Raw genomic sequence first — 27,659 nt, forward strand, 5'->3', positions numbered from 1 at the left:
ACTTCCCCCACAGATGAGGAACTGGGGCTTCACACTGAAATCCACCAGTGAGGGGGGAAATGGAGAAAAGGGTTGCATAGTCTTTTCCTAATCCAGGAAGTCCTTCCTGGTGTCTGGCTGCAAGCCCTCTTGCTGCTGCACCAAGAGCCCCAGGTCTGCCCTTCCCCCAACCGCAGCAGTGGTCTGACCAGGCTTCCCTGGCTGGACAACAGAGGAGGCAAGAGGTAGGCCCCCACACACGCTTCCCTCCACCCCTATCCTGCCCCTTCTCTGCAGCCTGCCACCCCCCCAAGCATCTGTGAGCACAGCGCTCCTCCGCTGGCTGGATCCTGCCTGGCCGCCTCCCGTGTGGGTGTTTGCAGTTGGACACCCTCCCTCTTGCCTGCCACCCCCCTCCTCCCCAGCCTCAGCCTTAGCCGCTGGCCAGCCCTCCCCCTCCGGTCCCCTGCCGCCTCCCTGCAGCCTCTCTCTTCCTCCTGGCAAAGCATCCAGCCCCTGCCTGCTCCTTCTCTGTCCTGGGCCCTGAGCGCCTCGGGCAGGCGCTTCCCTCCCTCCCTCCCTCCGGGGCGCCTCCGCCTCCCTCTCCTGCTCTTCCCCTTTCACCCTGGCCCTGCCCTGGACTCTGCAAACATGAGGGTCTTGGCCTGCCTCCTTGGTGAGTGATCCCTTCTCCTTGGGGACTCAGGGGCCTAGGCCTCCACCTCCGACCCCTTAGCTCATCCAATTTAGGGACTCAGACTTCCAGGACCCAGTTCCTGGTGCTCCAGGATATCCTGACATCTGGCTGGCCCTGCCTGACCCCTCAGGGACCCAGCCTTCTGCACACCCAGCCCTCCCCCAGTAGAAGCCCAGACCTGGCCTCCCTACCCCACCTGCCCCTGTGGGGGTCCCCAGCCATCTGACTTTTAGCCAAGTCCCTGTGGGAGCACAAAGGCTCTGTCCCAGCCCTGACTTCAGGGGCCAGGCATCTGGAGCCCCACCCATCTCAGGGACCTGTGTCCCACCCAGACCCTCTGCCCGGAGTCCTGCTTCCCAGCTATGGGGTTTCTGGCTCAGAGGTGTGAGAATTCTGTGTGTGTGTGTCTTGGGGCATTCAAGATGAGGGGCCTGTGCTGGAGAAGGGACCCACCTTGGGCCTGCCCCTCACTCTGTCCCACCCTCCAACCTCCCTTCCAGCGGCACTGGTGGGGATCCAGGCTGTTGGTAAGTGTCCCAGACACTCCTCCTGTCTGGCCTCTCCCAGCCCCCAGCCGCCCCATTGTGCCCTACTCCTGCTGGGTCCCTGGCCGCCCCCCATTCCGCTATGGCTATGGCCTCTGCCACTGCTCCCCGCTAGAATCCCCCAGGAGTCCAGCCACATCCTGAGCACCCAGGAATCTGGGTCCAGGGTCCAGTGGCCAGGATGCTGGCCTCCTAATGGCACCCTATGGGACAGCCCCCAGCTCCTACTGTCACCCTGGCCCTGGGGCCTCAGAGTCACAGCCTTTCCTCCGCCCCCCTCCCCCAGAGCGACTGCGCCTGGCTGACGGCCCCCACGGGTGTGCCGGCCGCCTGGAGGTCTGGCACAGCGGGCGCTGGGGCACCGTGTGCGACGATGGATGGGACCTGCGTGATGCCGCTGTGGCCTGCCGGCAGCTGGGCTGCGGGGGGGCGCTGGCTGCCCCAGGGGGCGCCTTCTTCGGGGAGGGCGCGGGGCCAGTATGGCTCAGCGAGCTGGCCTGCCGGGGCAGCGAGGGGCAGCTGGGCCTCTGTCCCCACCGGGGCTGGAAGGCCCATATCTGCTCCCATGAGGAGGACGCAGGCGTCGTCTGTGCAGGTGAGGGGACCCCTACCCCTCTTTCAGGGGCAGCTCCTTTGGCAACTGAAAGTCCTTAGCCCCAGTAAATCTGAGCATCCAGCACTCTAGAGACACCCTGCCTCTGCTCCCATCCAAAGCCACGTGTCTCCTTCCCTCTGGGACCCCCAATTTACAACCACTCAGAGCCCCTGTATCCCAGCCCTGTGCCTCTCCCAGGGACCCAAATGACCTCTCTACTCCCTGAACCCTCTTCTTAGCTTCTGTTCTCTCCTGTAGGTCAGCGTGTGGCTAACTCGAGGGACAATCCCACTTCCCCGCTGGATGGGGATTTGTGGCCAGGGCTGTCTGGGGAGCTGAGCCCCAGCTCGGAGGAGCCCCCCGTTACTCCTGGTGAGCCCAAAGGACTTGGCTGCCCACCCCTTGCCCAGAATTCTCCCTCCTGCTTCAGCCATGTGGAGAGGGACATGTGGCACTAAGACCCCCTAGGGACAGATGTGTCCACACTGTCTCCTTTACAACCTGCGTGTTCTCCACCACTTCAGACGCTTGGAGAGGGAAGCCTGGCCCCCCAGGTGGGAGGAAGGATGAACTCCTGACCTCTGGCTGTCTTCTCTCCCAGCTCCCCGCCCAGCGGGGAGCCCCCAGAACAGCCCCCGGAAGAAGAGCCCCCGGCCGCCCAAGCAGCCCAAGTCCACCCGGGCTCCTTTGCTGACTACTGGAGCCCCCCGCCAAGGTGACTACGGCCTTCCCCCCAACCCCCAAGTCTGGATGTTGTGCGATCCTAGGCCCGGCCAAACTGGAGACCCATGGGTGCCCTCTCCTTCACCCAGGGCCCTGGAAGGATCCCAGCATTCACCACATCCCTCCCTGGGGATTCAGAAAGTCAGGCCTGGTCCCCCCTCTTCTTCCTGCCCCAGCCCTCAGGACAACCAGGTGTCCTGCCCCACTCAGGTCGTGGCTCTCTTCCCTTAATGGACCACTGGCAGGTGGATCTCAGGCCCCTGTTCCCCCTGGGCCTCAGTTTCCCCAGGTGAAAACCGAGGAAGGGGTGTTTGATTCTGCCTCTCACCAGCTGCACTGCCTCCCTCCTTCCCTGCCCCAGAGCGGCTACGCCTGGTCTCAGGCCCTCACGGCTGCGCCGGCCGCCTGGAGGTCTGGCACGGTGGGCGCTGGGGCACTGTTTGCGACGATGGCTGGGACCTGCGCGACGCTGCCGTGGCCTGCCGGGAGCTGGGCTGCGGAGGGGCGCTGGCCGCCCCGGGGGGTGCCCGATTTGGGCCAGGTTCAGGGCCGGTGTGGATGGACGACGTGGGGTGCGGAGGAGGAGAGCAGGCCCTCCGGGACTGTCCCCGGAGTCCCTGGGGCCGCAGCAACTGCGACCACAGCGAGGACGCTGGGCTGGTCTGCACCGGTACGTCGGGGCTTCCTGGGACCCAGCAACCTCCCCCCTCTTTGGCTGTCACAACTGGGGGGTGCCACTGGCATCTGGTGGGTGCTGCATAGGACAGTCCCCCATGACAAAGAATGATGCGTCCCCAAATGTCCATGGTGCTGAGGTTTGGGAACCCTGCTTTACGGGACCAGGGAAGCCACAGCTGAGAGTTGGGAGAAGAGGGGAGCCGGGCACGGGAGGGGCACCCAGGGTCGGAGTCAGGGTCCCAGCCCCCGGGAGGCAGGCGCACAGGGGGATGCACCAGAGTTGAACGCTCAGCCAGTGACTTCCCATCTCAGAGCCTTTTCCTCATTTGCCAACTGAAGGGAGTATCTGTTTCCAGCGTCATCTTGGGGATGCAGCCTTCCTGTGCTTAACGTAGTCCCAGCCCGGCTGTCCCAGTTTCCTGCGAGTGTAGCTCAGTCCCTGCTCACCCACCCAGCTGCCTGGTGCTCTGTCCTCTCTGTCTCCCTGTCCAGGCCCGGCCCCCAGGCTGCGCCTGGCCGATGGCCCCCACGGCTGTGCCGGCCGCCTGGAGGTCTGGCATGGTGGGCGCTGGGGGTCAGTGTGCGACGACGCCTGGGACCTGCGTGACGCCGCAGTGGCCTGCCGGGAGCTGGGCTGTGGGGGGGCGCTGGCCGCCCCTGGGGGCGCCTTCTTTGGGGAGGGGTCTGGACCCATCATCCTGGACGATCTTCGGTGTCGCGGAAATGAGACGGCCTTGCGATTCTGCCCAGCGCGGCCCTGGGGCCAGCATGACTGTCACCACCGCGAGGACGCTGGGGCCGTGTGTGATGGTGAGGGGTGTGGGGCAGGGCAGGGGGGTGGGCATGGTGGCACCTGGAGTGGAGGGTCAAGAAGGGGAGTGTCGCTATGTGCCCTTCACTCCCTCTGGCTAAACTTCCTACTTTCCCCATCTTCTCCTGCTCTGTGAAACCCCATCCTACATCAGGGCTCTCAACTTGGGTGATTTTGCCCCTCAGGGGGACATTAAGTGACATCTGGAGACATTTTTTGGTTGTCACAGCTGGGGGTAGGGGAGTTTCTGGTAACCTGTGGGTAGAGGCCAAGGAGGCTGCTCAACACCCTGGCATGCACAGGATGGCCCCAAGTGGAAAAGTGAGAGGTTGAGCCTCAGCCCCAGAGCTGCCCTCCTGGGCTCTGCCTCCTCACCTAGGGGGAGCCAATCTTCTCCTCTGTATAAGGACACCTCCCCTTTTGTCTGTCACCCCCAAGCTACCTCCACTGTCTGCTCTATCTACTCCCTCCCTCCCCGCCATTCACACCCTCCCCTCCCCAGATCAGGGATGTGGAAAGCTCTGGCTATGTCTGGGGAAGGGGTTCAGCAGGAAGGGACTCCCACCTGCAGCTGGGAAGGCTGAGTCACAATGAGGTGGGAGGTGGGGGCAGACCAGTGGCATGGGGTGGGTGGGTGGTTATACTTCTCCCCCTGCCAGGCATGCCCCTCGGATATGTCCCTCCCACGGCCCCTGCAGTGGACAGCAACACCTCAACGTCCAGGCAGGCAGTCTCCAGGCCTCTGTCCCCCACAGTGAGCCAGGCCCCAGGGACAGCAGGCATTTCACCTCCTCCAGCCTCTCCTACCGCGCCTCGGGAGCCTGGACCAGAGGCCGGTGAGTCCCTTGCTACCCCCTAAGAAAACAGGGTCCTTGCTTCTGTTTCCTCCCCCAAGCTCTGAGACTGTCTCATGGGGGCCCTCGCTCTGAAGGACACTGTGCTTGGTTTCATGCTCTGTTGGCACATCTGGAAGAAGGGGCCCCACCTTTTCATTATTTACTGGACCCAGAAATTCTGTAGCTGGTCCTGGATAGGAGAAACGAAAGGTGGGCTGAGAGTCTACTCTATTCCCAAGGCACACGGCATGGCTGTGGGATCCTTCACAGGGTACTCTGGCCAGCTCCGAGTCACAGCCCTGCTCAAGCATTCCCTGTCCTTTTGGAGCCTCTGGTTCTTAGGCAAATGGGGATTAATAGTTCTACTTGCTTCCCTCCCATGAGTACTGAAAGGACTGGATCAGTGATGGCTGTCGTTTTAAGATATAGGTCTAATTATTTTTCAGGTATGGTGAGGCCAACTGATCAGGAGAGACGCCACTGAAAAGATAGTTGGTTACTCACAGTTCCTGAGATGGGGGCAAATGCCACCCAGGGCCACACGGGGAAGCACCAGGGCGGGTCAGGGGGCAGAGGGAGTAAGGGGGAGTGTGTGCAGCAGCCCTTACCGTGGAGTCTGTGGGAGGGAGCAGGTGGGCAGGCTTAGGATCGGCTAGTCTGAATCCTTCCAGCAGGCCATGGGCCATAAGGCTTATCCTTAGTTGTCTGGTACCTGGCTCTAGGGGGACAAGGGCAGGTGGATAGTGGCCCAGAGTGTAAGATCCCAATAGGGGAGGTGGTTGGGGTGCGCTGGACTGGTTGGTTTTCATATGAAAGGCACACTCAAGTCATTCACTATCTCTAGAAACTTAGCTCACCCTGGCAGTCTTTCAGCATCAGCCCCAAGATGTCAAAGCATTAGACACACAGAAAATAAAAAGGCCTGGCTAATACAGCTATCCCCTCAAGGTTGGAAAAGGTTGAACATAAGTGGCAACTTGTTTTCACTATGATCACTATGCCTGGCAGCCTCTCTCCCTCTTTGTGAATAATAATCGTAGCTAACATTTATTGAGCACTTCCTGGCTCATGGTGACTGATGCTGTTCCACCTTCTCTACAGGTCTAAACCCAGGCAATGCTTGCAACCACTTATGTGTAGGTACTGACTAGTCTCCATGTCACAAACAAGGCAGCACAGCTCAAAAATGGAAAAGCCAGGATTCAACATCCCAACCAGAGACCCAGAATTTTTCTCTCCTCTTCACTGTTTCTACCTTGCCTTATCCATACTTCCATTACTCCAGTTAGTTGACTGAGTCGTAATTGTGTGCATGCTCCTTTCCCTAAAAACCATGAGCTTTTCAGTGCAGAGGCTGTGCCTGACTCTTACAACAGTAACAAAAAACCTGATTAAACCAATAATTATAAGAGAAAATGAAAGCTGTTGAACAAATGCATGGAAAAAGTCTCTGGACCCAGAAAATTTTTTTCTTTTAATTGAGGTGAAATTCCTATAACATAAAATCAACCATTTTAAAGTGTACAACTCAGTGGTATGTAGTACATTCAGAATATTGTACAACCACCTCTATCTAGTTCCAGACCATTTTCATCAGTCCAGGAGAAAACCCGTGTCTATTAAGCAGTCACTCCCATTCTCCCTTCCCCTCAGCCCCGACAACCACTAATCTGCTTTCTGCCTTTACAGATTTACCTATTCTGGATATTTAATATTCCATTGTATAGGTAGACTACTTTTAGTTTTTAAAATTTTTTTGTGGTGAGAACACTTAACATGAGATCTACTCTCTTAAAAAATTTTAAAGCATACAGTACATTATTGTTGACTATAGGTACAATGTTATATAGCAGATCTCTAGAGCTTATTCATTTTGCTTGACTGAAACTTTACATCCACTGATCAGTAACTCCCCATTTTCTCCTCCCCCCAGCCCCTGGCAACTACCATCCTACTCTTTGATTCCATGAATTTAACTATTTCAGATATCTCGTATAGGTGGGATCATGCAGTATTTGTCTTTCTGTGTCTGGCTTATTTCACTTAGCATATGTCCTCAAGTTTCATCTATATTGTTGTATATTTCAGAGTTCCCTTCTTTTTTAAGGCTAAATAGTATTTCATTGTATGTGTAATACCACATTTCCTTTATCTATTCATCTGTCAGCAGACACTAAGGTTATTTCCACATCTTTGCAATTGCGAATAGTGCTGCAATGAACCTAGAATTGCTAATATCTCTTCAAGATCCTGATTTCAGGGCATGGTGGCACGTGCCTATAGTCCCAACTACTTGGGAAGCTGAGGCAGGAGAATTGCTTGAGCCCAGGTGTCCGAGGCTGCAGTGAGCTATGATTGTGCCACTGCACACTTCAGCCTGGATGGCAGAGACAGAGCAAGACCCTGTTTATAAAAAAAATCCTGATTTCAATTCCTTTGGATATATATCCAGAAGTGGGGTTACTGGATCATATGGTAGTTGTATTTTTAATTTTTTGAGGAACCTCCATGCTGTTTTCCATAGCCACTGCACCCTTTTGGATTCCCACCAACAGTGTACAAAGTTTCCAATTTCTCCACATCCTCACCAACACTGGTTGCCTTTTGATTTTTGGTAACAGACATTCTGACAGGTGTGAGGTGATATCTCATTGGGCTTTTGATTTGAATGTCCCTGATGGTTAGTGACAATCATTTTTCATATACATGTTGGCCATTTGTATATTATCTTTGGAAAAATGTCTATTCAAGTCCTTAGCTCATTTTTATTTTTAAAACTTTTAAATTGTATCTATTTATTTACTTTTTAGAGACAGGGTCTCGCTCTGTCACCCAGGCTGGAGTGCAGTGGCACAACCACAGCTCACTGTAGCCTCCAACTTCTGGGCTCAAGCGATCCTCCTGCCTCAGCCTTCCGAGTAGCTGTGATGATAGGCACATGCCACTATGCCTGGCTAATTTTTTCTATTTTTAGTAGAGACGAGGTCTCACTCTTGCTCAGGCTGGTCTTGAACTCCTGACCTCAAGCAGTCCTCCCGCCTTGGCCTTCCAGAGTGCTAGGATTACAGGCAGGAGCCATCATGCCCAGCCTAAGAATCATATATTAATTCTGTGCTTAGCTTTTTGAGGAACCACCAAACTGTGCCTGACTCTTTATCTCTTGTGCCTAATGCAGAAGATGGCACAGAAAAGGGCTCAGTAAATACTTGCTCCCTGGAAGGATGGATGAATGAGGGAAAGCCTAGATAGAGGAATGCATGGATGGTTGGAAAGGAAGATGAAGGAATGCATGGATGCATGGAAAGGAAGACGGAGGGAGGGAAAGGTGGATGAAGAGTCAGGAGGCTGGATGGCTTCCCTGATTTTCTAATTCTTTGGGTCTCTTCTACCCCAGGGTCCCCCCAGCTGCGCCTGGTGGCTGGGCCCAGCAGGTGCTCAGGTCGGCTGGAGGTGTGGCATGATGGGCGCTGGGGGACGGTGTGTGATGATAGCTGGGACATGCGGGACTCAGCTGTGGTCTGCCGGGAGCTGGGCTGTGGTGGACCTCGGCAGCCAGACCCTGCTGCTGGCCGCTTTGGCTGGGGTGCAGGCCCCATCTGGCTAGACGATGTGGGCTGTGTGGGGACCGAGGCTTCGCTGTCTGACTGCCCTGCCGCTCCCTGGGGGAAGCACAACTGTGCTCACAATGAGGATGTTGGCGTCACCTGCACCGGTAAGGAGGCCCTAGCCATCTGCTGACTCCAGGAGGGCTTTCTGGAGGAGGGAACAGTAACTAACATTGACACTAACATAGATTGAGTGCCTCCTAAGTCCCACCCCTGTGCTGGGTGTTTTCACACGTGTGACCAAATTCAAACCACATAGTAAGTCTAGGTTGGTGGATGTTATACCCATTTTACTGATGAAGAAGCTGAGGCACAGAAAAGTTAAGTAACTTACCCAGCAACAGGTCACACAGCAACAAAGTGGCAGAGCTGGGATTCTCATGCAGAGAAGCTTCTTCCTCCTCCTCCTCCTTCCAGGAATCAAGGAAATCTCCCAGAAAGAAGGGAGCTTTATCCTCCCTAAGATGAAAGGAAGCAGACAGGGCATTGGGAGAAGGAAATAAGCCAAACTGAGGGCCAGTTAACATAAACTCAGGCAATGCATTTGTTTGTTCATTCATTGCCATTTATTGAGTCGTATTATTAAGTGCCAGACACTGAGCTAGGTGTTGGGACCTCACAATGGAATCAGCATGGTCCTGGTCTTCAAAGAGCCCATCGCTCATTGAGAGAAAGAGATGCACAAACAAATCATTGCAAACCCATGTGACATGTTATCATTTGGGAGGTCACCAAGACCACACTCAGGTTCAGTAATTTGCTAGAAGGACTCACAGAAATCAGAGAAGCTGTTCTACTCAGGGTTGTGGTCTATTATAGTGAAAGCCTACAGACTGAAATCAGCCAAGGGGAGAGGCCCATGGGGCAGGATTCAGGAGAGGCCAGGTGTGCACTTCCAATTGTCCTCTTCCAGTGAAGTTGTGCAGACAGCACTTAATTCTTCCTGCAGTGATGTGTGACAACACACTTGAAGTATTGCCAACCAGAGAAGCTCCACCAAGCCTTAGTGTCCAGAGTTTTTATAGGGGTTTGGTCACTTAGGTGTGGTTGACCACCTATGTGGCTGTCCGTAAATCATATTGTTAGCATAGACTATCTGGCATGGCCTAAATCCAGCAGGTAGACAAAAATCTTTTATCAGACAAGACATTCCAAAGGCTTAGAAGCCATTGCCCAGGAGCCAGGGGCAAATGGGCAAACCTTTCTTTGGGCAAGGTTAATCCTCTACTGCACACAAAAGCTAAGCTTACATGAGAAAGATGTAAGATGAATAGTGGTGACTCAAAGGATGGAGTCATCAATTCTGCTTGAAGCTGAGGCCCTTTCCCCTTTCCCCCTCTTCCTAAGAGCCATGGGGAACCACAGAAGGGATTTGAGGTGAGGAGTGGCTTGTCAGACCTGGGTACCAATCTAATGGTCAATGAGAATTGCTGAGGAGGTAGGGAGACCTGTTAGAATTAGAAGGTACAGGAAGTGAGGCCTTGATTTGAAGCAGAAGCTGAGGAAATGGAGAGGAGGGGTCAGGTGTGAAGGGGTGGAAGGGATCAGTCACATCTATACTGTAAAGTGACAAGGAGGCAGGGGGCAGTGTCAGGTTTGTCTTGCCACAGTATTCCCAGGGTCTAACACAAAGGGTGGCACATAGGAGGTGCTCAGTAACTATCTGTGGCATGAATGAATGAATGAATAAATGATGAACGAATGCGAACTTGATGACTGACTAGATAGAAGGAGAAGCCTGGATAGATGGATGATCTTGTCATTATGGTGTCTCCATCTTCTTTCTTCCCCACCCACCTTCTAGGCCCTCCTGGCCTGGACTCTGTCTCAGACCCCTTCAGCTGGAGCTGGATCCCTGGACTGGGTAGAGATCGGGATGCCTGGCTCCCAGGAGAGATGGTGACCAAGCCCTCTGCAAGTCTGACCTCTAGTGTTCCAGAGAAAACTACCATGAAAGCCCCAGGGAAAATGCCTAAGAGTACTAAGAAGTGGGTGACAAAAAATGCAAAGAGACCAACCACTCAACCCCTAGTAACACCAACCACTAAACACTCCAGGGGCCTGGGCACCCAAGGCCTCCCAGCACTGACCTCAAGGACCACTACAACCCTGACCACTGAAGCCTCCAGAAGACAGACCTCACACACAACTGCCACACTGACTTCTCAGGCCCCCCGAGAACGAACTTCTAAGACCATGGCAATGCTGACCACTCAAGGCCCCCAAGAAATGACCTCTGAGGCCACCATCAAGAGAATCCCTCAGGCTTCCCTGGAGCCATCTGCCGAGATCCCAGCAGAAGGGTCTCCAGAGTCACCCAAAGAACCATCCTCCTCCCCCACTGCTGGCATCACTGAGGAACCAGGTGAGTGGCCTTGAAGGGAAGCGGGGAGTGAAGGGGAGAGGCTGCCCCCTCCCTCCTGACCTGAGGCCATCCACACAGGCTTGTTCCGGGTTCGTCTGGCCGATGGGCCTAACCGATGTGCTGGCCGGCTAGAAGTGTGGCACGCTGGACGCTGGGGGACAGTGTGTGATGACAACTGGGACCTGCGGGATGCCACTGTGGCCTGCTGGGAACTGGGCTGTGGAAAGGTCCGGCCCCGGGTGGGCAAAACCCACTATGGCCCCGGGACTGGGCCCATCTGGTTGGATGACATGGGCTGTAAGGGAAGCGAGGCCTCGCTGAGCGACTGCCCCTCAGGGCCGTGGGGGAAGCACAACTGTGACCATGAGGAAGACGTGGGGCTCACCTGCACTGGTACCAGGGGATGGGGGTGGGGGGTGGGGGAGAACAGCAAAATGAATGGAGTCGGGGGGTGGGCAGGTGACTACATCATGGTGGAATCTGTAGAACTAGGCATGAGGGGGTCAGGGCAGGGGGATCCGAGAATTGCTCCAGAAGATTCCAGGACCTCTGAGACAGGGTCAACCGTTTCCCCAATTTCTCCCAAGGCTACACAGACGAAGATGATTATCCCCCCTGGACCTGGGATCCTACCTCAGGAGAGGACCTGGCCAAGGGGACCACCACGGCAGGGGTACCTGGACACACTCTCTCTTGGGGCACCACCAGGCGCCCAGGGCTCTCCTCCCTGGCAACATGGCACCTGCCGGTCACAGGTGAGGGGCATGACTGAGGTGGCCATCAGGGCCTCCATAAACCTCCATTAGCCTCATTGCAGGGTTTCCAGAAAGACTAGACCCTTCTAAATGAGCTGGCCGAGATCTCAGGGACCCTGGACAGGTTTTCCTTGGCTCCAGAGATCCTAAAACCATTCCCTCCTTGGGCTCGATGGTGACACTCTCCCCCAGAGCCTAGAAGAGGAGGCCACGTAAGAGATCAGGCCAGGCTCAGCAATCCTCATGTAAACTGCATAATACAAGAGCCTGGGTCCTTGGATCCAGAGCCCTTAGCCAAGGGCCCGTACGTCATCATCCCCATCCCAGCTCCCCCAAAGCAAGTGAAACCTTACCTGATGTCACAGCTCCTGCTCTGGTCCGTGTCTGGTATGGCTCAGACAGGGTGAGGACCCCTGGAGCATGGGTTGCTCAGCCTACCTGTCTGTCTCCTGCCCTGGGCCTGACACTGGCCAGCCGGGTCAGCCTCCAGCACAACTCTATCCCGCTCTGCTCTGGGGCCTCTGTCTCATTGTCCCGTCTCCTTCCACCTCTGCCACCACACCCAGGGCCTTGACCTGCCAGGCCCCCATGTTGCTGCCCTGCCTGGCACTTCCGCACCCCCTTCTCTGCCTCTGTCTTCCTCGGTCCCTGTGTCTCAGGGCCTCCCTTGGTCCACTCTGCTCCTCTTTGCACACGCTGTTGCTTTTTCTTCTTTCATTATCAATTTCTCCCCCTCATCGTGTCTATTTCTCACTCCTTCTTCATCCATGGTCATTTCCCTTGTTCTTTCACCATCTTTTCCATTTTTTCTTCCACTGTCAGTTTCACATTCCCATCATTTCTTTTTCCCTCGGTGTCTTTCTCTTTCAGTTTCTCACCCTCACCACATCTGTTCCTCACTCCATTTTTCATGGGTCATTTTTCTGTCTGTCTTTTCTCCAGTGTCTTTCTGTATTTTTTTCTTTCCTAATCAATTTCACACTCTCATCATCTCTATTTCTCACTCCTGTTTTTCACGATCAGTTTCTCTATCTTTTCCCCTCTGTGTCTTTCTCTTTTCTTTCACGTTCAGTTTCTCACCCTCGTCATCACTTCCACACTGGTCACCTCCATTTCTCACTGTATCCTCCGGCTCGTGTCTCCGTTAGCTTCTTCCTTTCTGTCCCTAACCATTGTTCCTCTGCCTCCTGTCTCTCCCACTGCTCTCGTCTCTCGTCCCCACCCTCTGTCGCTTTTCTCTCACCGTCCGCATCGTTCCCTCGTTCCTGCCTCTCTCCAGCTCCTCCGCGGGCTCACTCTCCCCGCCGCTGCCGCCGCCCCGCCCGTTTCCCTCACGGGCGGTTTCCCTCCGTCCCGCGAGCGTCGCCATTTCTGCCCTCCCTCTCTGCCCGTCGCACTGTCCTCTGCCTCCATGTCACTCTCTCGTCGTGCTTGCCCTCTCGGGCTGTACCGGTTTTTGCCCCTATCGCCTTGCGCCCCTCTGCCTGTGCCCTCCTGAGAGGCTCACCCCTTTTCGTCCCCTCAGGTGGCCCTCGCCGCTCGCGCCCTTTCCCGCGTTTTTTTCTTGCGCTCAGCACGCATGCGCCTGCAGGGCGGGGCCGGGGACGGAGCGGTGGGAGTGGCAGGCATTCATCTGCCTTGCACCTCGTGACGTCACGGGCGCGCTGCGCCTCCTGATTGGCCAGCTGGCTCATCTCCCGCGGTAATAGCTAGCGGAGCCACTGAGTCTCTAGAGCCGGCCTTGCCCCGGGAGGAAACGGTGGGTGGGAGCAGGCCCCGAGGGCACTGTGACTTAGGGTGGGTGGACTCAAGTTGTGAGTCTCATCCCCAGTTTACAGAACGGGGAACTGGAGCTCCGACAGGCGATGCTCCCTGTTCATATGTGGCCGGGGTTCCAGAGCCTTTGTGCCTTGCAGCCCTGCGCTACCGCCCTATCCCACAGCGCCCCCTCGCGGCGGAGACGGGCAAAGACTGGGCTCGGCAGCCAGGAGACAGCCGGGTCCCGCCTGGGAGACCCCTCCCAGTGGGAGAGAAAGCAGTAAATGAGAACAGATAAATGCAGAATTACAAACTGTGCAGGGGAAATCTGAAGACAGTCGTATGTACAAACTTAACAATAGGAAGACTCGCGGGGAGGCGTGCGGGTGGTGGGAGGGAATGAGAGAAACGACAGGCATGAATTCGTATCTTCAGTAGCAATGTAACCTTGAAAAATGACTTCGCCTCTGAATCCCCGCTTCTTCCCCTGCGAGGGGCGGGGGGAAATGCGACTCCAGGGCTGTTGGAAAAACTCAAGGAGCGCTCGCTTACTCTGTGCTAGGCATGCATGATTCCAGCAACTGGGTGCCATAGGTCCTATTGCTATACCTATGTTTCAGATGGGCAGAAAATGTGAGGCTCAGGGAAGTTAAACTCAGGAGCCATGATTGGAGTCTCTTTGAAACGATTTCACACACATTTTGCTCCTTGGGTTGGGAACAATGTATGCTGAAATATTTAGAAGCACGAATTCTGGAGTCTGACACCCTTACCAGGTTCCAATTGTGACCACGTGGGGATTAGAACTAACTGGCTAACCTCAGGTCCCAATCCAGCGAGCACAATGTGTGTGAAATTGTTTAAAACCACAAAATATTGGTTGCTCCAGTTATTTGCTGAAGACAACAGCTGCAGGCTTCCAGGGAATGAGTGATTATTTATAGTAATCAAGGAAAACCTCGCAGGGGAGATAGTATTATTTCACCAGCAGACACAAGGAAGAAGAGGGTTCTCAGAGGAGCAAGGGAGGGAAGAAATTTGCATTGCCAGAAATCTGCAATGAATGTGTCAATCTCTGCTAGACTTTAAGCCCTGTGAATGATCTGTATCAGTTTCTATTGCTGCCATAACACATCTTCACAAATTTAGTGGCTGAAAACAACACAAACTTACTGTCTTGCAGTTTTGTAGGTCAGAAGTCAGACATGGGTCTCACTGGGCTAAGATCAAGGTGTCAGCACGCTGTTCCCTTCTGAAGGCTCTAAGGGAGAATCCATTTCCTTGCTTTTTCCAGCTTGGAGAGGCTGCCTTCATTCCTTGGCTTGGAGTCCCTTCATCCATCTTCAAAGCCAGCAACACTGCATCTCTCTGACCCTCCTCTCTCTAAATTTAATTTTTTTCTCTCACTGCAGCTGTGAAAAGTTCTCTGATTTTTAAGGACATATGTGATTAGATTGGGCCCACTTGGCTAATCCAGGATAATTTCCCCATTTCAAGGTCTGGACTCTTGGTCACATCTGCAAAGTCCCTTTTGCCAAGTAAAGTAACATCCGTTCTGTGGATTAGGGCATGCACATCTTTGTGGAGGGCATTATTCTGTCTAACACAGATCTGTCTTGTATGCCCAGTGTCTAGGACAGTGCTTGAAACTCAGTAGAGACTTTTTACATATTTGTTGAATGAATGAATGTGTAAGCGAATGAACGAAAGACCACAGTGTAAGTCTAGAGAGAGTGTACAGGAGATGGAACAGAGGCTTATGGAGTTTGGAGTTTTACTTTCCGCTTCATTGAAGCAACATTTCTTGAGGCTTCCTACATGATAGAATTTGGAGACACAGACATCAATTCACGTGTCCAATGCCTGCTATGTGGCAGACGTGTGCACAAGCCACTGGGGACATAGCACTAAAGAACAAAGCAAGGGAAGGGGAACAGGAGGCTGAGGGTTGCAATTTAAAACAGGATGATTAAGAATCATCTTACTAAGATGGTGCCATTTAAGTGAAAACTTCAAGGGGAAACCCATCCAAATATCTACTTGAAGAGTGTTCCCTGCAGAGAGAACAGCATGTGCAAAGGCCCTGGGGTGGGAGGGAGCATGCTCAGCTGGTTGGAGAAATAGCAATAAGGTTGGTGGCTGCAGTGGAGTAGTAGGTGGGATGATGGCAGGGGATGAGATGGGAAATGAACTGTAGGGGAAAGAGTGAATGCAGGGAGACTGGGTGGTCCAGTGGGGAGGTGACAGTGGCCCCAGTCACGGTGACAGTGGAGACTGAGAGAGATGTGGACATATTCAAGCCATATTCTAGGGGTTGAGCTGATGGGGTTGGGTGATGGGTTGGGGGCAATGAGGAGAGAGAGGCAGGGGGCAGGGACCCACCTTTCACTGGGTCAGGGAACACTGGGATGTGTGCACAGGAACCAGAGTGGGAATATCAGAAGATGTTAGCGGTGCAATCTCGGAGCTCCGAGGAGTGCCTGGGCTGGGGGCATAACTTAGCGAGATGGAATCCGAAACTGTGGGGATGGATGTGGCCATGCAGACAGACAGATAGCCGTGTCTAATGCAGTTCCCACCACACCCAGCTGGGAAGGTGGGAGATGCATGCATTTGGGGTATCGCTGGAGGTTACCACTGTAGGAGGTCGTGCAGAAAGAAGAGGATCCCAGCTTAAATGGGAAATTACATTTAGAGGTTAGATGATGAGGAGGATAAGAATAATAATGGCTAATATTTAGCGAATGTTCTTCACGTCCCAGGCACCGTTGCAAGCACAGCACGTGGTTTAACTCCTTTCTTCCCCAGGCAACCTTGTGAGATGAGTACTGTCCTTAGCCCCATTTTACAGATAAGGACATTGAGGTCAGGATAGCAAAAGGCAGGGCTTGGATTCATACTCCAGATTCACACCCTTAAACGCTCCAGCAGCGGAGAGTGGGAAGGACAGAATTAGCTATGAAGAATCCGGGGAACATAGAGCAGGGATTGACCTCATGCAGAAGGGGACAGGGGAGACCTCCTCAGCATGTGGCCTTTGAACCAAATCCTAAAGGATGAACAAAAGCTTGCCAGGGAAGAATGGGGTGAGACTTGGAGGGATCTGTACCCAGAGGGAAAGAGGCCCCCATTTAGGACCAGGTAGACCTGCTGGGGTCTGGAGCTTGATGCTGCCCCTTAGCTGTGTTACCTCAGGGAAGTTCCTTGCCCTCTCTGGTCTTCAGTTTGGTTATTGTAGCAAATCAGCAGCTTCCTCAGCCACCCTCTCCTAATAAAACCAAGGAAAATTACAATATCTGACAGCACCAAGGACATAGATAAATGTGGGAGTGAGAATCTACATCCACTTAGGAGGGCAGTTTGGCAATATCTAGGGAGACACACCTGCCTCCCACACAGCCACCCCACAATTAGGTGTGGAGAAATCGTCACTCATAAGCCCGAGGGCACAGGCACAAAGAATTCATTGGAGCTGTACTTGTAACAGCAAAACGTTGGCAACGATCTAAACACCCAGCAACAGGAATGTAAGTAAATCCCTGGTTGTGTATTCACACATGGCATATTATACAGAGGTTAAAAAGGATGGAGCAGAGTTATACGTATTTTAATGCAAAGAATAGCTTATCATGTGCCTGGGCCTGTGACCCCACAAAGTGGGTGCCATAATGATTACCATTTTACAGATGAGGAAACTGAGTCATGGAGAAGTTAAGTTAGTTGCTCACCCAGCTAGGAAGGGATAGAGCCAGGCGTACAGGCTCAGAAACATGAGGGTAGATGAGAAAAGCAAGCTTCAAAAGGATGTATACAGCACTTAGGTCTCCGTGCACAGTGTTAAACTAGCTTTAGGAAGCAAAAGCATGGAGACACATGGTGTTTAGGAGTCATGCATTTGTAGTTAAGGTGTAAATACATGTGTGGGAATGGTAAGACAAATTTTGGACAGTATGTTTTGAGCACACAAAGGAATATATCTGTAATTGGTGGGCTGACATTTTAACAGGAAGACAGCTTCAATTTGTGTTTATTTTTTTAGAGACAGAGTCTCACTCTGTCACCCAGACTGGACTGCAGTGGCACAATCGTAGTTCACTGGAGCATCAAACTCCTGGGCTCAAACGATCCTCCTGCCTCAGCCTCCCAAGTAGTAACTGGGACTACAGATGCGCACCACCACACCTGGTTATCTTTTTTTATTTTTATCTATTTATTTTTTTTTTGGTAGAGACAGTGTCTTGCCATGTTGTCCAGGCTGATCTCAAACTCCTGGCCTCAAGCAATCCTCCCACTTTGGCCTCCCAAAGTGCTGACATTACAGGCTTGAGCCACTGTGCCTGCCCCAAATTTGTGTTCTTAGTAGAGTCTTCCTAAAACCTAGCATCTTGGAAAGAAATCTTTAGTGATGCACCACTAATGGGTTTTCCCCCTAAGCTTTTCTCATTTTTTGTGTTTTTAAACAAATTAATAGCACTGCCAATGGTGTTTTAAGTTTCTGAATATGGCTATCCATTAGGATTTTATGGCTACCCTCTTAAGGTATTTAATAGGAATGGGAAAGGTATTTCATTAAGAAAGGTTAATAGTATGAAGGCATGACTCAGGTGTCCGAAATGCCTGGCATCAGGGTGGAAATCGATTCTTGTTCTATGAGTATGTGATACATTAGCAGATGACAGAGCAAAGGACTTCTGTAATCGGGACAGCTAGCCACAGAGCTCAAGGTGACTTCGAAGAACTTGCCTGAGGTCTTGGACACTGTCCTTCTTCTGCCTGGCTTTGTGTGCAGAATGAGAAAATACCCTAGGAGCTCACTTGGAAAGGAAATGGCGGGGCAGGGAATTCCAGGCAGGGCAACAGCACAGCAGAGGCTCAGAAGTATGAAAGGCTACGTGTTGTGAATACGCCAGGTTTAGGGGTCCGACGTGGGCAGAGCATCGTGTGGATGAGACAGTGGAGGATGGAGGATGCCGGGGAGGTGGCCAGGGCAGCGCGTGAAGGAGGACCAGGCGTGTGGACTTTACACCGAGGGCAGCGGGGACTCCTGGGAAGGTTTAGGGTCGGGGAGGGGCAGGGCCAGGTCTCTGGGTTATAAAGTGGCCTCTAAGATCAGTGTAGGGAGACAGGGTCACAGAAGAAGTTGGTTTGATGATTCAGGTGAGTAAGAATGACCATGGTAATGGGTCTGGAATGTTTTGTTGGGGTGATGAAAATGTTCTTCATTTTAATTGTGGCGATGGTCGCACAACCTTGTGAATATACTAAAAAACTGTTGAATCACACACTAAGTTGCTGGATTGTACGTTATGTGAGTTATATCTCAAGAAAGCTGTTGTTAAAATAAGCTTTTTGATCAACCAAGGTAGAAGACGATTATCTTTCTATTCTCCCTAAATAAAATGGTGTGTGTGTGTGTGTATATATATATATAAAATATATATTATAATTATATTCCCAGGGAGCAGGAAGGGGCATCACTCTCAAAGGACAGTGGTAGACTCAACCCTCTTCCCCATATCTCTCAAGGTGACAAGGATGGTTACGAGCCTCCCTGGACGTGGGACACACCTATGAGAAGGGGCCTGGCTAAGGGTGCCCCTACCACAGGCAGACCTGCACCCACTCGTGCCACTGGCACCACCAGGAGTCCAGGAAGCCCTCCTCTAGCTCCAAGGGTCCACGAGGACACAGGTGAGGCATGTGGCTGGGTGAGGGGACTGGGGGAGTGTGTGTGGTAGGGTAGAGAGATGGACTTCAAACTCCCAACTCTTGCCCGAGAAAAACCCAACAGAAATATATCCTAAAACAAAGTTATTATCTAGACTGATGGTCCCCAACTAGGGGTGATTTTGTTCCCAAGGGGCATTTGGCAATGTCTGAAGATGTTTTGGGTTGTCCTGACTGGAAGCAGAGAGGCTACCCATTGGCACCTAAATGGGCAGAGGCCAGGGATGGCATTAAACACTGTATAATGCACAGGCTATGGCCCCCGCAACAAAGAATCATCCAGCCCAAAATGCCAAAGGTTGAGGTTGAGAAACCCTAATCTATACTACACAAGTCACTCTGACAAATAAGAAACTGATGGGAAACCCTAAATCAGAGTGAAAAAAAGATACAAACAGGTGATTCACAGAAAGGGAAGCCCAAATGGCCAATTTTATGTGGAAATTCTCACATTCATCAGAATCAGAAAACGCGAATTAAAACAATGACAAGCATGGAAAAGGATTAGAAAGGTAGATAATACCAAGTGTGCGTGAGGATATGGGGAGACAGGCATCCCCACTGGGTATAGCTGTTTGATAAAAACAATCTAGCAGTATTTAGTAAAGTATGATTCTAAATTATGACCCACAAAACATGCTCCTAGATACATATTCCAAAGAAATTCTTACACAGGCTTATAAGAGAACATATATGAGGATGTTCTTTGGAACTCTGGGATGTCAGGGAGTGGTAGGCAAGTTAAATGGCCAACATTAGGGGAATGGATAAAAGAAATGCAATAGGCGCACACAATGGAATTCTATGCAACAGCTGAAGCAGTGACTAGATGTATACACAGCAACATAACATTGAGTGGAAAAGTCAGAAACAGAATGAGACTTCCAGCCCAACGTTATTTGCAAAAGTTAAAAGCACACACACACAAGTAAGTGCATACACTTATAAAGCACATTATATTTTATAAGGACACATGCATGTTTAAGGCCATATGTCAAACATATGGAGTTATTTATGGGAGAGGGTGGTGAGGACAGAGATTGAGGATAAAGAGTATTCAAATTAAAATGAAATAAAACAAGAGGAGACATTGCAGAGAGAGGCTATTGATGACAATGTGCCAAGGAGTATGATTACTGTAGGTCTCTACACCTTGGGTCTGAAAAATTAAAAACCATCACCACTGTAGGTATCTGAGCTCCTACAATATCCAATTAAGTTGAGATTCTTGAAATAATAACTCAAAACATTTATCAAGCAACTACCCCATGTCAGGCATTATTCTAAGCACTTTATATATATTAGTCCTTTAATCCTCATATCTACCTGAGCCCCATCATGCAGGTCTATAATTATGCCCATTTCACACATGAGAGAAATTGAGGCACATACATCAATGACTTTGACAACATCAATAATCATGAGCTTATTACATGCTAGACATTGTGCTAAGTGCTTTGCACAGCTGTGACCTCCTTGAATCCTGTGACAGCTCTACAAGAGAGATAAACTGATCATCATGGTTTATAGGTGGGGATGAAACTGTGATTCCAGCAGTTAAGTAACTTGCCCATGGTCACCCAGCTAAGAAGAGCTGGGGCTTACACCCCAACAGCCTGCCTTGAGGCCAAGCCTTTTACTTAATGCTTCTTCAACCCTACAAAGGACAGGAGAAAGGGATGCACTGCAAGGACCCTACAGGAACAAGTGGAAATCTCTAGAGCTGTGCCCTTCAGTTCCATATGGTAGCTACTAACACAGGTGATTATTTAAATTTAAATGAATCAACACATTGGAAAACAAAGCATTCAGTTCCTCATTCACAGTAGCCACATGTGGTGAGTGGCTACCGTATTAGACTGTGCAGATCATGGAACATTTCCATCATGTGGTATTTAATCACCTAAACTCTGGATGCAAACAACTTGGGTTCAGATCACGTCCCTGCAACTTGCAAACTGTGTCTGCAACACTTGGGGCAAGTTACCTACCCTCTTGGCCTAATTTCTGTCATCTGTAAAAAGGGATACAATTTGCACTCACCTGGAAGCCAGGCCAGGAAGAGGGTGAGGCTCCTCACTCCAGTCAGACCTCAAATTTAAGGGGGTGCCAAAAACGCAGTAATCAAGAGAAATGCTATCATAATAAAATAGTTTTATTTTTTTTAAAGCCAGTCAAATTTAGCAGTGGGGGTGGGGGTTGTATGGCAACGTTAGTGACAGTAACGTTAATCATAATACAATATTTTTAAAAATCAAAATTAATGCAGAAAAATCCACTGATGAACTAAATATCAAAATTTCAACTGAAGACAGAATCACTGGACTCATCCTAGTTCCAGCCCTGTCGGATCCTGTCTTTGGTAAAATGATAACTTTTCGTTCATCGTGGATATTTTGCATTAATTTTGATTGTTTAAAAACATTGCATAAAAATATTTGTCTTGATTACTAAGATTGCCCTCCGGCACCCTCTCGCATCTCCCTGCCTCCGCCTTGCCCCCATATCCCGGTGCCGCCATCCGGGTCCCCTCCCGCATCCCAGTACCCCGCTGCGCCCCGCTCCCCGCGTCCTCCGCGGCGCAGGCCGCCAGGTGGCGCCCGGAAACATCGGAGGAGGGGCACTAGGGCCAGGTGAAGTTGGCTGGTGATCCGTGACGTCACGAGGCCTTGCGCCTTCCCATTGGTCGGCTCCCGGGGGGCGGGGAGGGGTGGGGCAGACTGACCTCAGCCCGTCTGTCTCTTTCTCCTCCTCCAGGTTCCCCGAGGAAACCGTGGCCCGAGCGCCGGCTGCTGCGACCCACTGCGACCCGGACAGCGCCCCCCACCCCATCCCCAGCTCCCTCCGCCTCGGTGGAGCCCCCAGGCCCACTGCTGACCTCTGGGCCACAGCTCATCGCCGACTCAGCTTCAACGACCTCTGGCCCTCCTGACACTTCGCCACCCACCCCAGACCCGGGGAACCCTGACTTCGTCTTCACAACCCCTGACCGTCCTTTGTCCACCCCTGACTCCAGTGTGATTCCAACGCTGACTCCAGAACTCTCACCCCCTCTATCACCCACACTGCCCAAAGGGCTGACCTCTGACTCCTCTGCACAGTCAGAGGTGACCAGCCTTCCCCCGACCTCAGAGCTGACCCCAGAATCTGACACAACCCCAGACTTGGACACAGCCCCATACCCAAATACAGTCCCAGAATCTTCTGGCTCCCCACACCCTTCCACAACCCCTTGTCACACTACCACCCCGCACTCCACCATAACCCCTCACCCTGCCACAACCCCTCATCCTGCCACTACTCCTCAACCCACCACAACCCCTCACCCCATGACGACCCCTCAACCCACCACGACCCCTCACCCCTCCACAACCCCTCGCCCCACGACGACCCTTCAACCCACCACGACCCCTCACCCCACCACTACCCCTCAACCCCCCATAACCCCTCAACCCACCACGACCCCTCACTCCATGACAACCCTTCAACCCACCACGACCCCTCACCCCACCACTACCCCTCAACCCACCACGACCCCTCGCCCCTCCACAACCCCTCACCCTATGACGACCCTTCAACCCACCACGACCCCTCACCCCACCACTACCCCTCGTCCCACCACAACCCCTCGTCCCTCCACAACTCCTCACCCCATGATGACCCCTCAACCCACCACGACCCCCCAACCCACCACCACCATTTACCCCACCGTGACTCCTGACTCTCCCACAACTCTTCAACCTACCACGACCCCTCAACCCACCACAGCTACTCACCTCATCACAGCTCCTGACCTCACCTCAACCCCTATCATCACTGCTAAGTCCCTTCCAACCTCCTTGGTGACAGAACTTTCCTCACTCACTCTAGCACCAACAGCCAAGCCCAGCCCGCACCCCCAGGTGACCTTCATGGCATCTGCCCCTCACACCTCCACATCTCAGATGCCAACCCTAGAGCCCTCTCCAACCTTGGAGTCCAGCACCTCCAGGTCCTCCAGAACTCCAAGCACAGACCCGCTGTCCACTGAGGATTTCAAACCATCTAAAGGCCAGAGCCCCAAACTAACTCCTCCACCTACCCAGACCCCACACTCAGCCTCTGACCCCACTGTTATTCCTGACCTCCACCTCTCCTCCATGGCCCACCCCTTGGATCAACCTCCCCCTGACCGAGGGCTACCCCCTAGTCAGAGCCCAGGCCCCCTTGGCCCATGTGTGGCTCCAACCCCACCTATAAGGGTCATGGCTTGTGAGCCACCTGCCCTGGTGGAGCTGGTGGCTGCTATGAGGGATGTGGGTGGTCAGCTGCAGAGGCTGACCCAGGTCCTGGAGCAGGACCGGCAGGAGCGCCAAGCCCTGGGGCTGGGGCTGACTCAGCTGGTAGAAGCTGCCCAGGGTCTAGGGCAGCTGGGCGAGGCTATAAAGAGACTGGCAGAGGTGGCCTGGCCCCCCAGCACACTTGTGCCAACCACCACCACCCCAGAGGAGGAGGAGAGGCCTCTGAGAGGAGATGTGTGATCCTCTTCCGGATTTGGGGGGCTTAAGACACTCCCAACCAAAACCAAAACCAAACAGATTATTAATTAAAACAAGGCGTAAATGGTGTTTCTTGGGGTCTAGTGGAACCCTGGAGAGATAGGACCACAAGATTGATCTTGATTTCTGAATACCACAGGTGCCATGCAAGGTGGTGGTGATGATAGTGGTGAGTATGGTGATGATCATGATGGTGACGATGATAATAGTGATGATCATGATGGTGATGGTGATTATGATAGTGAACATGATGATTATGATGGTGATGATCATGAGGGAATGGTCATGGTGATGAGGCAATGATGGTGGTGGTGGTGATGATGATGGTGATCATGGTGGTGATGATGGTGGTGGTGATGAGGATGGTGATTGTGGTGATCATGGTGATGATGGTGGTGGTGGTGATGAGGATCATGACTGGTGATCATGGTGGTGGTGATGAGGATGGTGATTGTGGTGATCATGGTGGTGATGGTAGTGATCATAGTGTGATGAGGATGGTGATCATGGTGGTGATGGTGATGAGGATGGTGATTGTGGTGAACATGGTGGTGATGGTGGTGATATGATGGCGACGATGGTGTTAAAGATGATCATGGTGGTGATGATCATGATGGTGGTGGTGATGATGATGAAGTTTCATGTGGACAGAAAACTCTGCCTTGTTCGTGACTATATGCCCAGCATTTAGAACAGGCTGATACAGAGCACTCACTCATGAAATATCTTTTGAATGAATGAGTGTACCATCATTATAATAATGACTAATATTTGTTGGGTGCTTCCTATGTGGCAGGCTGTCTTAAGGGCTTTTCATGGATGATGTCATTTTATCTTAGCGAGTGCCTGCCGAGGAGGGTACTGTTTCCACAGCTCAGCACATAAGGAGGTGAGCTGTGGAGACCGGATTCCTGAGTTAGAGTTCTCACTGGGAGTGAACATGAGTGAGTTACTTAACCTCTTGGTCTAGTTTCTCGCACTATAAAAGGGGGATAATAATAGTACACATACCTCATGGGGTTGCTGTGATGACTAAATGATAAGTTAATACCTAGAAGTGTGCTTAGGATGGGGCTTGGCAATGATAAGTGCTCTTCATGTGAGAGTGACTGTTGTATTTACCCCCATTTTACAGATCTGGGCACTGAGGCACAGGAAGGTTTGGTCACGTGCCCCAGATCACTCAGTGAACATCTGGTGGGGCCATGGTTGGCTCCCAGGGCCCTTACTATTAAGAAAACATTACATGCCCACATAAGACTGACCTGAGTTCAAGGCCTGGCTGGGCTGTGTCCTGGCTGTGAAACTCTGGCAGTTTTTCTTCCTTCTCTGAGCCTCAGTTTTTCTACCTGTAAAGTGGGGCTAGTCATAGCACCTGCCTGATGGGGTTGTTTTGAGCATGAAATGAGGTAGTGCAAATAAGAACAGAGCTGGGCACATAGTATGTGCTCAGTTAACAAGAGTGACCATGACCACACCTAAATGCCCTTCTCTGTGCCTGACAGTGTGGGGACTCGTAATATATATCCAGTCTTCCCCACAGTCCTTCAAGGGAAAAACTTTGATCCTTGTTTCAGAAAGGACTCTGAGACTCAGAGAGGGCAGGCCCCTTGCCTAAGACCACACAGCAGAGCTGAGATTTGAACCCAGAATAATGTGATGCCAATTCCTGTGATTTGACCATGGCCTGGGGTTCCAGATTAGGGCTTCCATGACCGCTCCTCTATGAGTGACCTTGGGCAGGCTCTGTCCTGTCTCTGTGTTTAGCTTGCCAGTCTGTAAATTATGGGCTGCCTCGGAAGATCCCCCCCACTATGATTCTTGTCCCTGCTGCCTCAGTCTGGGAACCATTCCCTCCTCCTCCTCCACTCCCTGGCTCAGAGGTCGTGGAAGGTGATGGAGGCTGGCGCCCCCACAGTACTGCAAAGGCCAGCAGGGTCCAGTTACTTGCTTGGGGGGGAGGGATAATGTCTGGGGGTCCTGATACATGGACTGTCTGCTCCCGCCAACAGGCGAAGGAGCACGCGGAGAATTCTCTGTTCCCCAGATCTCTTTAAGCCCCGAGACTTAAATAACTGCTGACTGGTACCCTGGGGAGGGCTGAGGGGAGGGCTTCTGCCTGCCTTCCCCTTCCTGCCCTGGGGGTCACGGGAAGGCACCCCAACTTGGAAGAAAAAGGCTCCTTTTCTATTTCCAAGTGTGAGCAGGTGAAGCCTGGCCCTGGGTTCTCCCCTCTAAATGTAATGGAGAGCCCAGCGTGGGGTTCAGGCTCTTGGCTCCCCTTTGCTAGCCAGAGGTGAAGGGGGGCTGTTGGGCACTCTGGCCCCAGGTTCCTCCACCCCCTGCCACCTTCTGCCAGCCCTGAAGAAGAGAGCGCTTAATTACTCAGTCACTCTATCCCTGCTTGGCCAGGCAGTTAAGCCCAAACATCTGGCCCCAGAGCCCACGGCCAGGCTGGGTGGCCAGCCCCCTCCCGCTGCTGGCCCTGACCCTGGACACCTCCCACGGGACAGCTGAGCTCGATCCTCCGCCTGCCAACTTGCAACAAGCCCAGAACAGTAGCTGCACAGGCCCAGCAGGCGCAACTGATGCAAAAAAACCCAAAACAAAACATTTGACAAAACACTCATTCGCAGTTTACACACACACCCCATGCGCACACACGGAGCAAAGTAGGCACAGAGAGGACTTTCTTAATCAGATTAAAGGGTACAAAGGAAGACATGTATCCATTGTTATCTATGGGCTGTGTACTGTGACTGTTGACACAGAAAACCCTGAAGAACCGAGCAGATAAATGGTTAGCATTAGTAAGAGAGTTTAGGCAGAATGCTGGACCAGTACTCTAAAATCATGTTCTCACGGTCCTTGCACCTCAAAGCGTGATCCATGGACCAGGGCATTGGCCTTACCTGGAAGCTGGCTACGCGAATGCAGAATCTCAGGCCCCGCCCCAGACCCGCCAAATCAGAATTGACATTTTACCAAGATGGACTGGTGATTCATCGGCCCATCTGGTTAAAATTCTTCAAGTCTGAGAAACGGTGCTCAGACCATTTGCATATCTATATATACAGGCATGCCTTGTGGATACTTCCAGGTTACTTCCAGACCACTTCAAATAAGCCTATATTGCAGTAAAGTAACTCACACAAACTTTTTGGGTTCCTGGTGCATATAAAAGTTGTGTTTACAGGCCATGCACAGTAGCTCACACCTGTAATCCCAACATTCTGGGAGGCCAAGGCTGGACGATTGCTTGAGCTCAGGAGTTCCGACCAGCCTGAGCAAAAAGTGAGACCCTATCTTTACTAAAAATAGAAAAATTAGCTGAGTGTCATGATGCACGCATGTAGTTCTAGCTACTCAGGAGGCTGACGCGCCAGGATCACTCGAGCCCAGGAGTTTGCGGTTGCAGTGAGCTACAATGACCTGCACTCTACCAGGGGTGACAGAGTGAGACTCTCAAAAAAAAAAAAAAGTTGTGTTTACATTACACTGTAGTCTGTTAAGTGTGCAATAGCATTATGTCCAAAAAAAAAAAAAAATAGACATACCTTAATTAAAAAATACTTTAAGGCTGAGGCGGGAGGATTCCTTGAGGCAAGGAGTTCGAGACCAGCCTGAGCTACATAGCGAGACCCTGTCTCTACAAAAAATATAAAAATTAGCTGAGTGTGGTGGTGTGTGGCCAGCTACTTGGAAGGCTGTGGTGGGAGGACTGCTTGAGCCGAGGAGTTTGAGGTTGCAGTGAGCTATGATGACACCACTGCACTCCAGCCTGGGCAACAGAGTGAGACCTTGTCTTGAACAACAACCACCAAAAAAAAAAAAAAAAAACTTTTTTGCTAAAAAATGCTAGTAATCATCTGAGCCTTCAGGTCATAATCTTTTTTGCTGGTGGAGGGTCTTGTTTTGATGTTGATGGCTAGTGACTGATCGAGGTGGGGTGGCTGTGGCAATTTCTTTCTTTTTTTTTTTTTTGAGACAGAGTCTCACTCTGTTATCCGGGCTACAATGCCATGGCGTCAGCCTAGCTCACAGCAA

General features: G+C 52.0%; 1 protein-coding gene across 1 annotated transcript; it reads left to right on the forward strand.

The window, feature by feature from the left end:
• The first annotated feature begins 13 nt into the window (after positions 1–13).
• SSC5D (scavenger receptor cysteine rich family member with 5 domains) lies at positions 14–23,680 on the forward strand. Its single transcript, XM_045531827.1, has 16 exons — positions 14–47; positions 146–224; positions 405–655; positions 1,177–1,203; positions 1,388–1,816; positions 2,075–2,188; positions 2,418–2,531; positions 2,901–3,209; positions 3,710–4,027; positions 4,688–4,864; positions 8,259–8,576; positions 10,274–10,834; positions 10,913–11,227; positions 11,422–11,589; positions 18,874–19,038; positions 21,832–23,680. The coding sequence occupies exons 1-16, from the start codon at positions 14–16 to the stop codon at positions 23,592–23,594; spliced, it is 5,142 nt and encodes a 1,713-aa protein (XP_045387783.1). The 3' UTR covers positions 23,595–23,680.
• The last annotated feature ends 3,979 nt before the right edge of the window (positions 23,681–27,659 follow it).

Source organism: Lemur catta, chromosome 19, assembly GCF_020740605.2.
Source record: "Lemur catta isolate mLemCat1 chromosome 19, mLemCat1.pri, whole genome shotgun sequence".
Taxonomy (NCBI): domain Eukaryota; kingdom Metazoa; phylum Chordata; class Mammalia; order Primates; family Lemuridae; genus Lemur; species Lemur catta.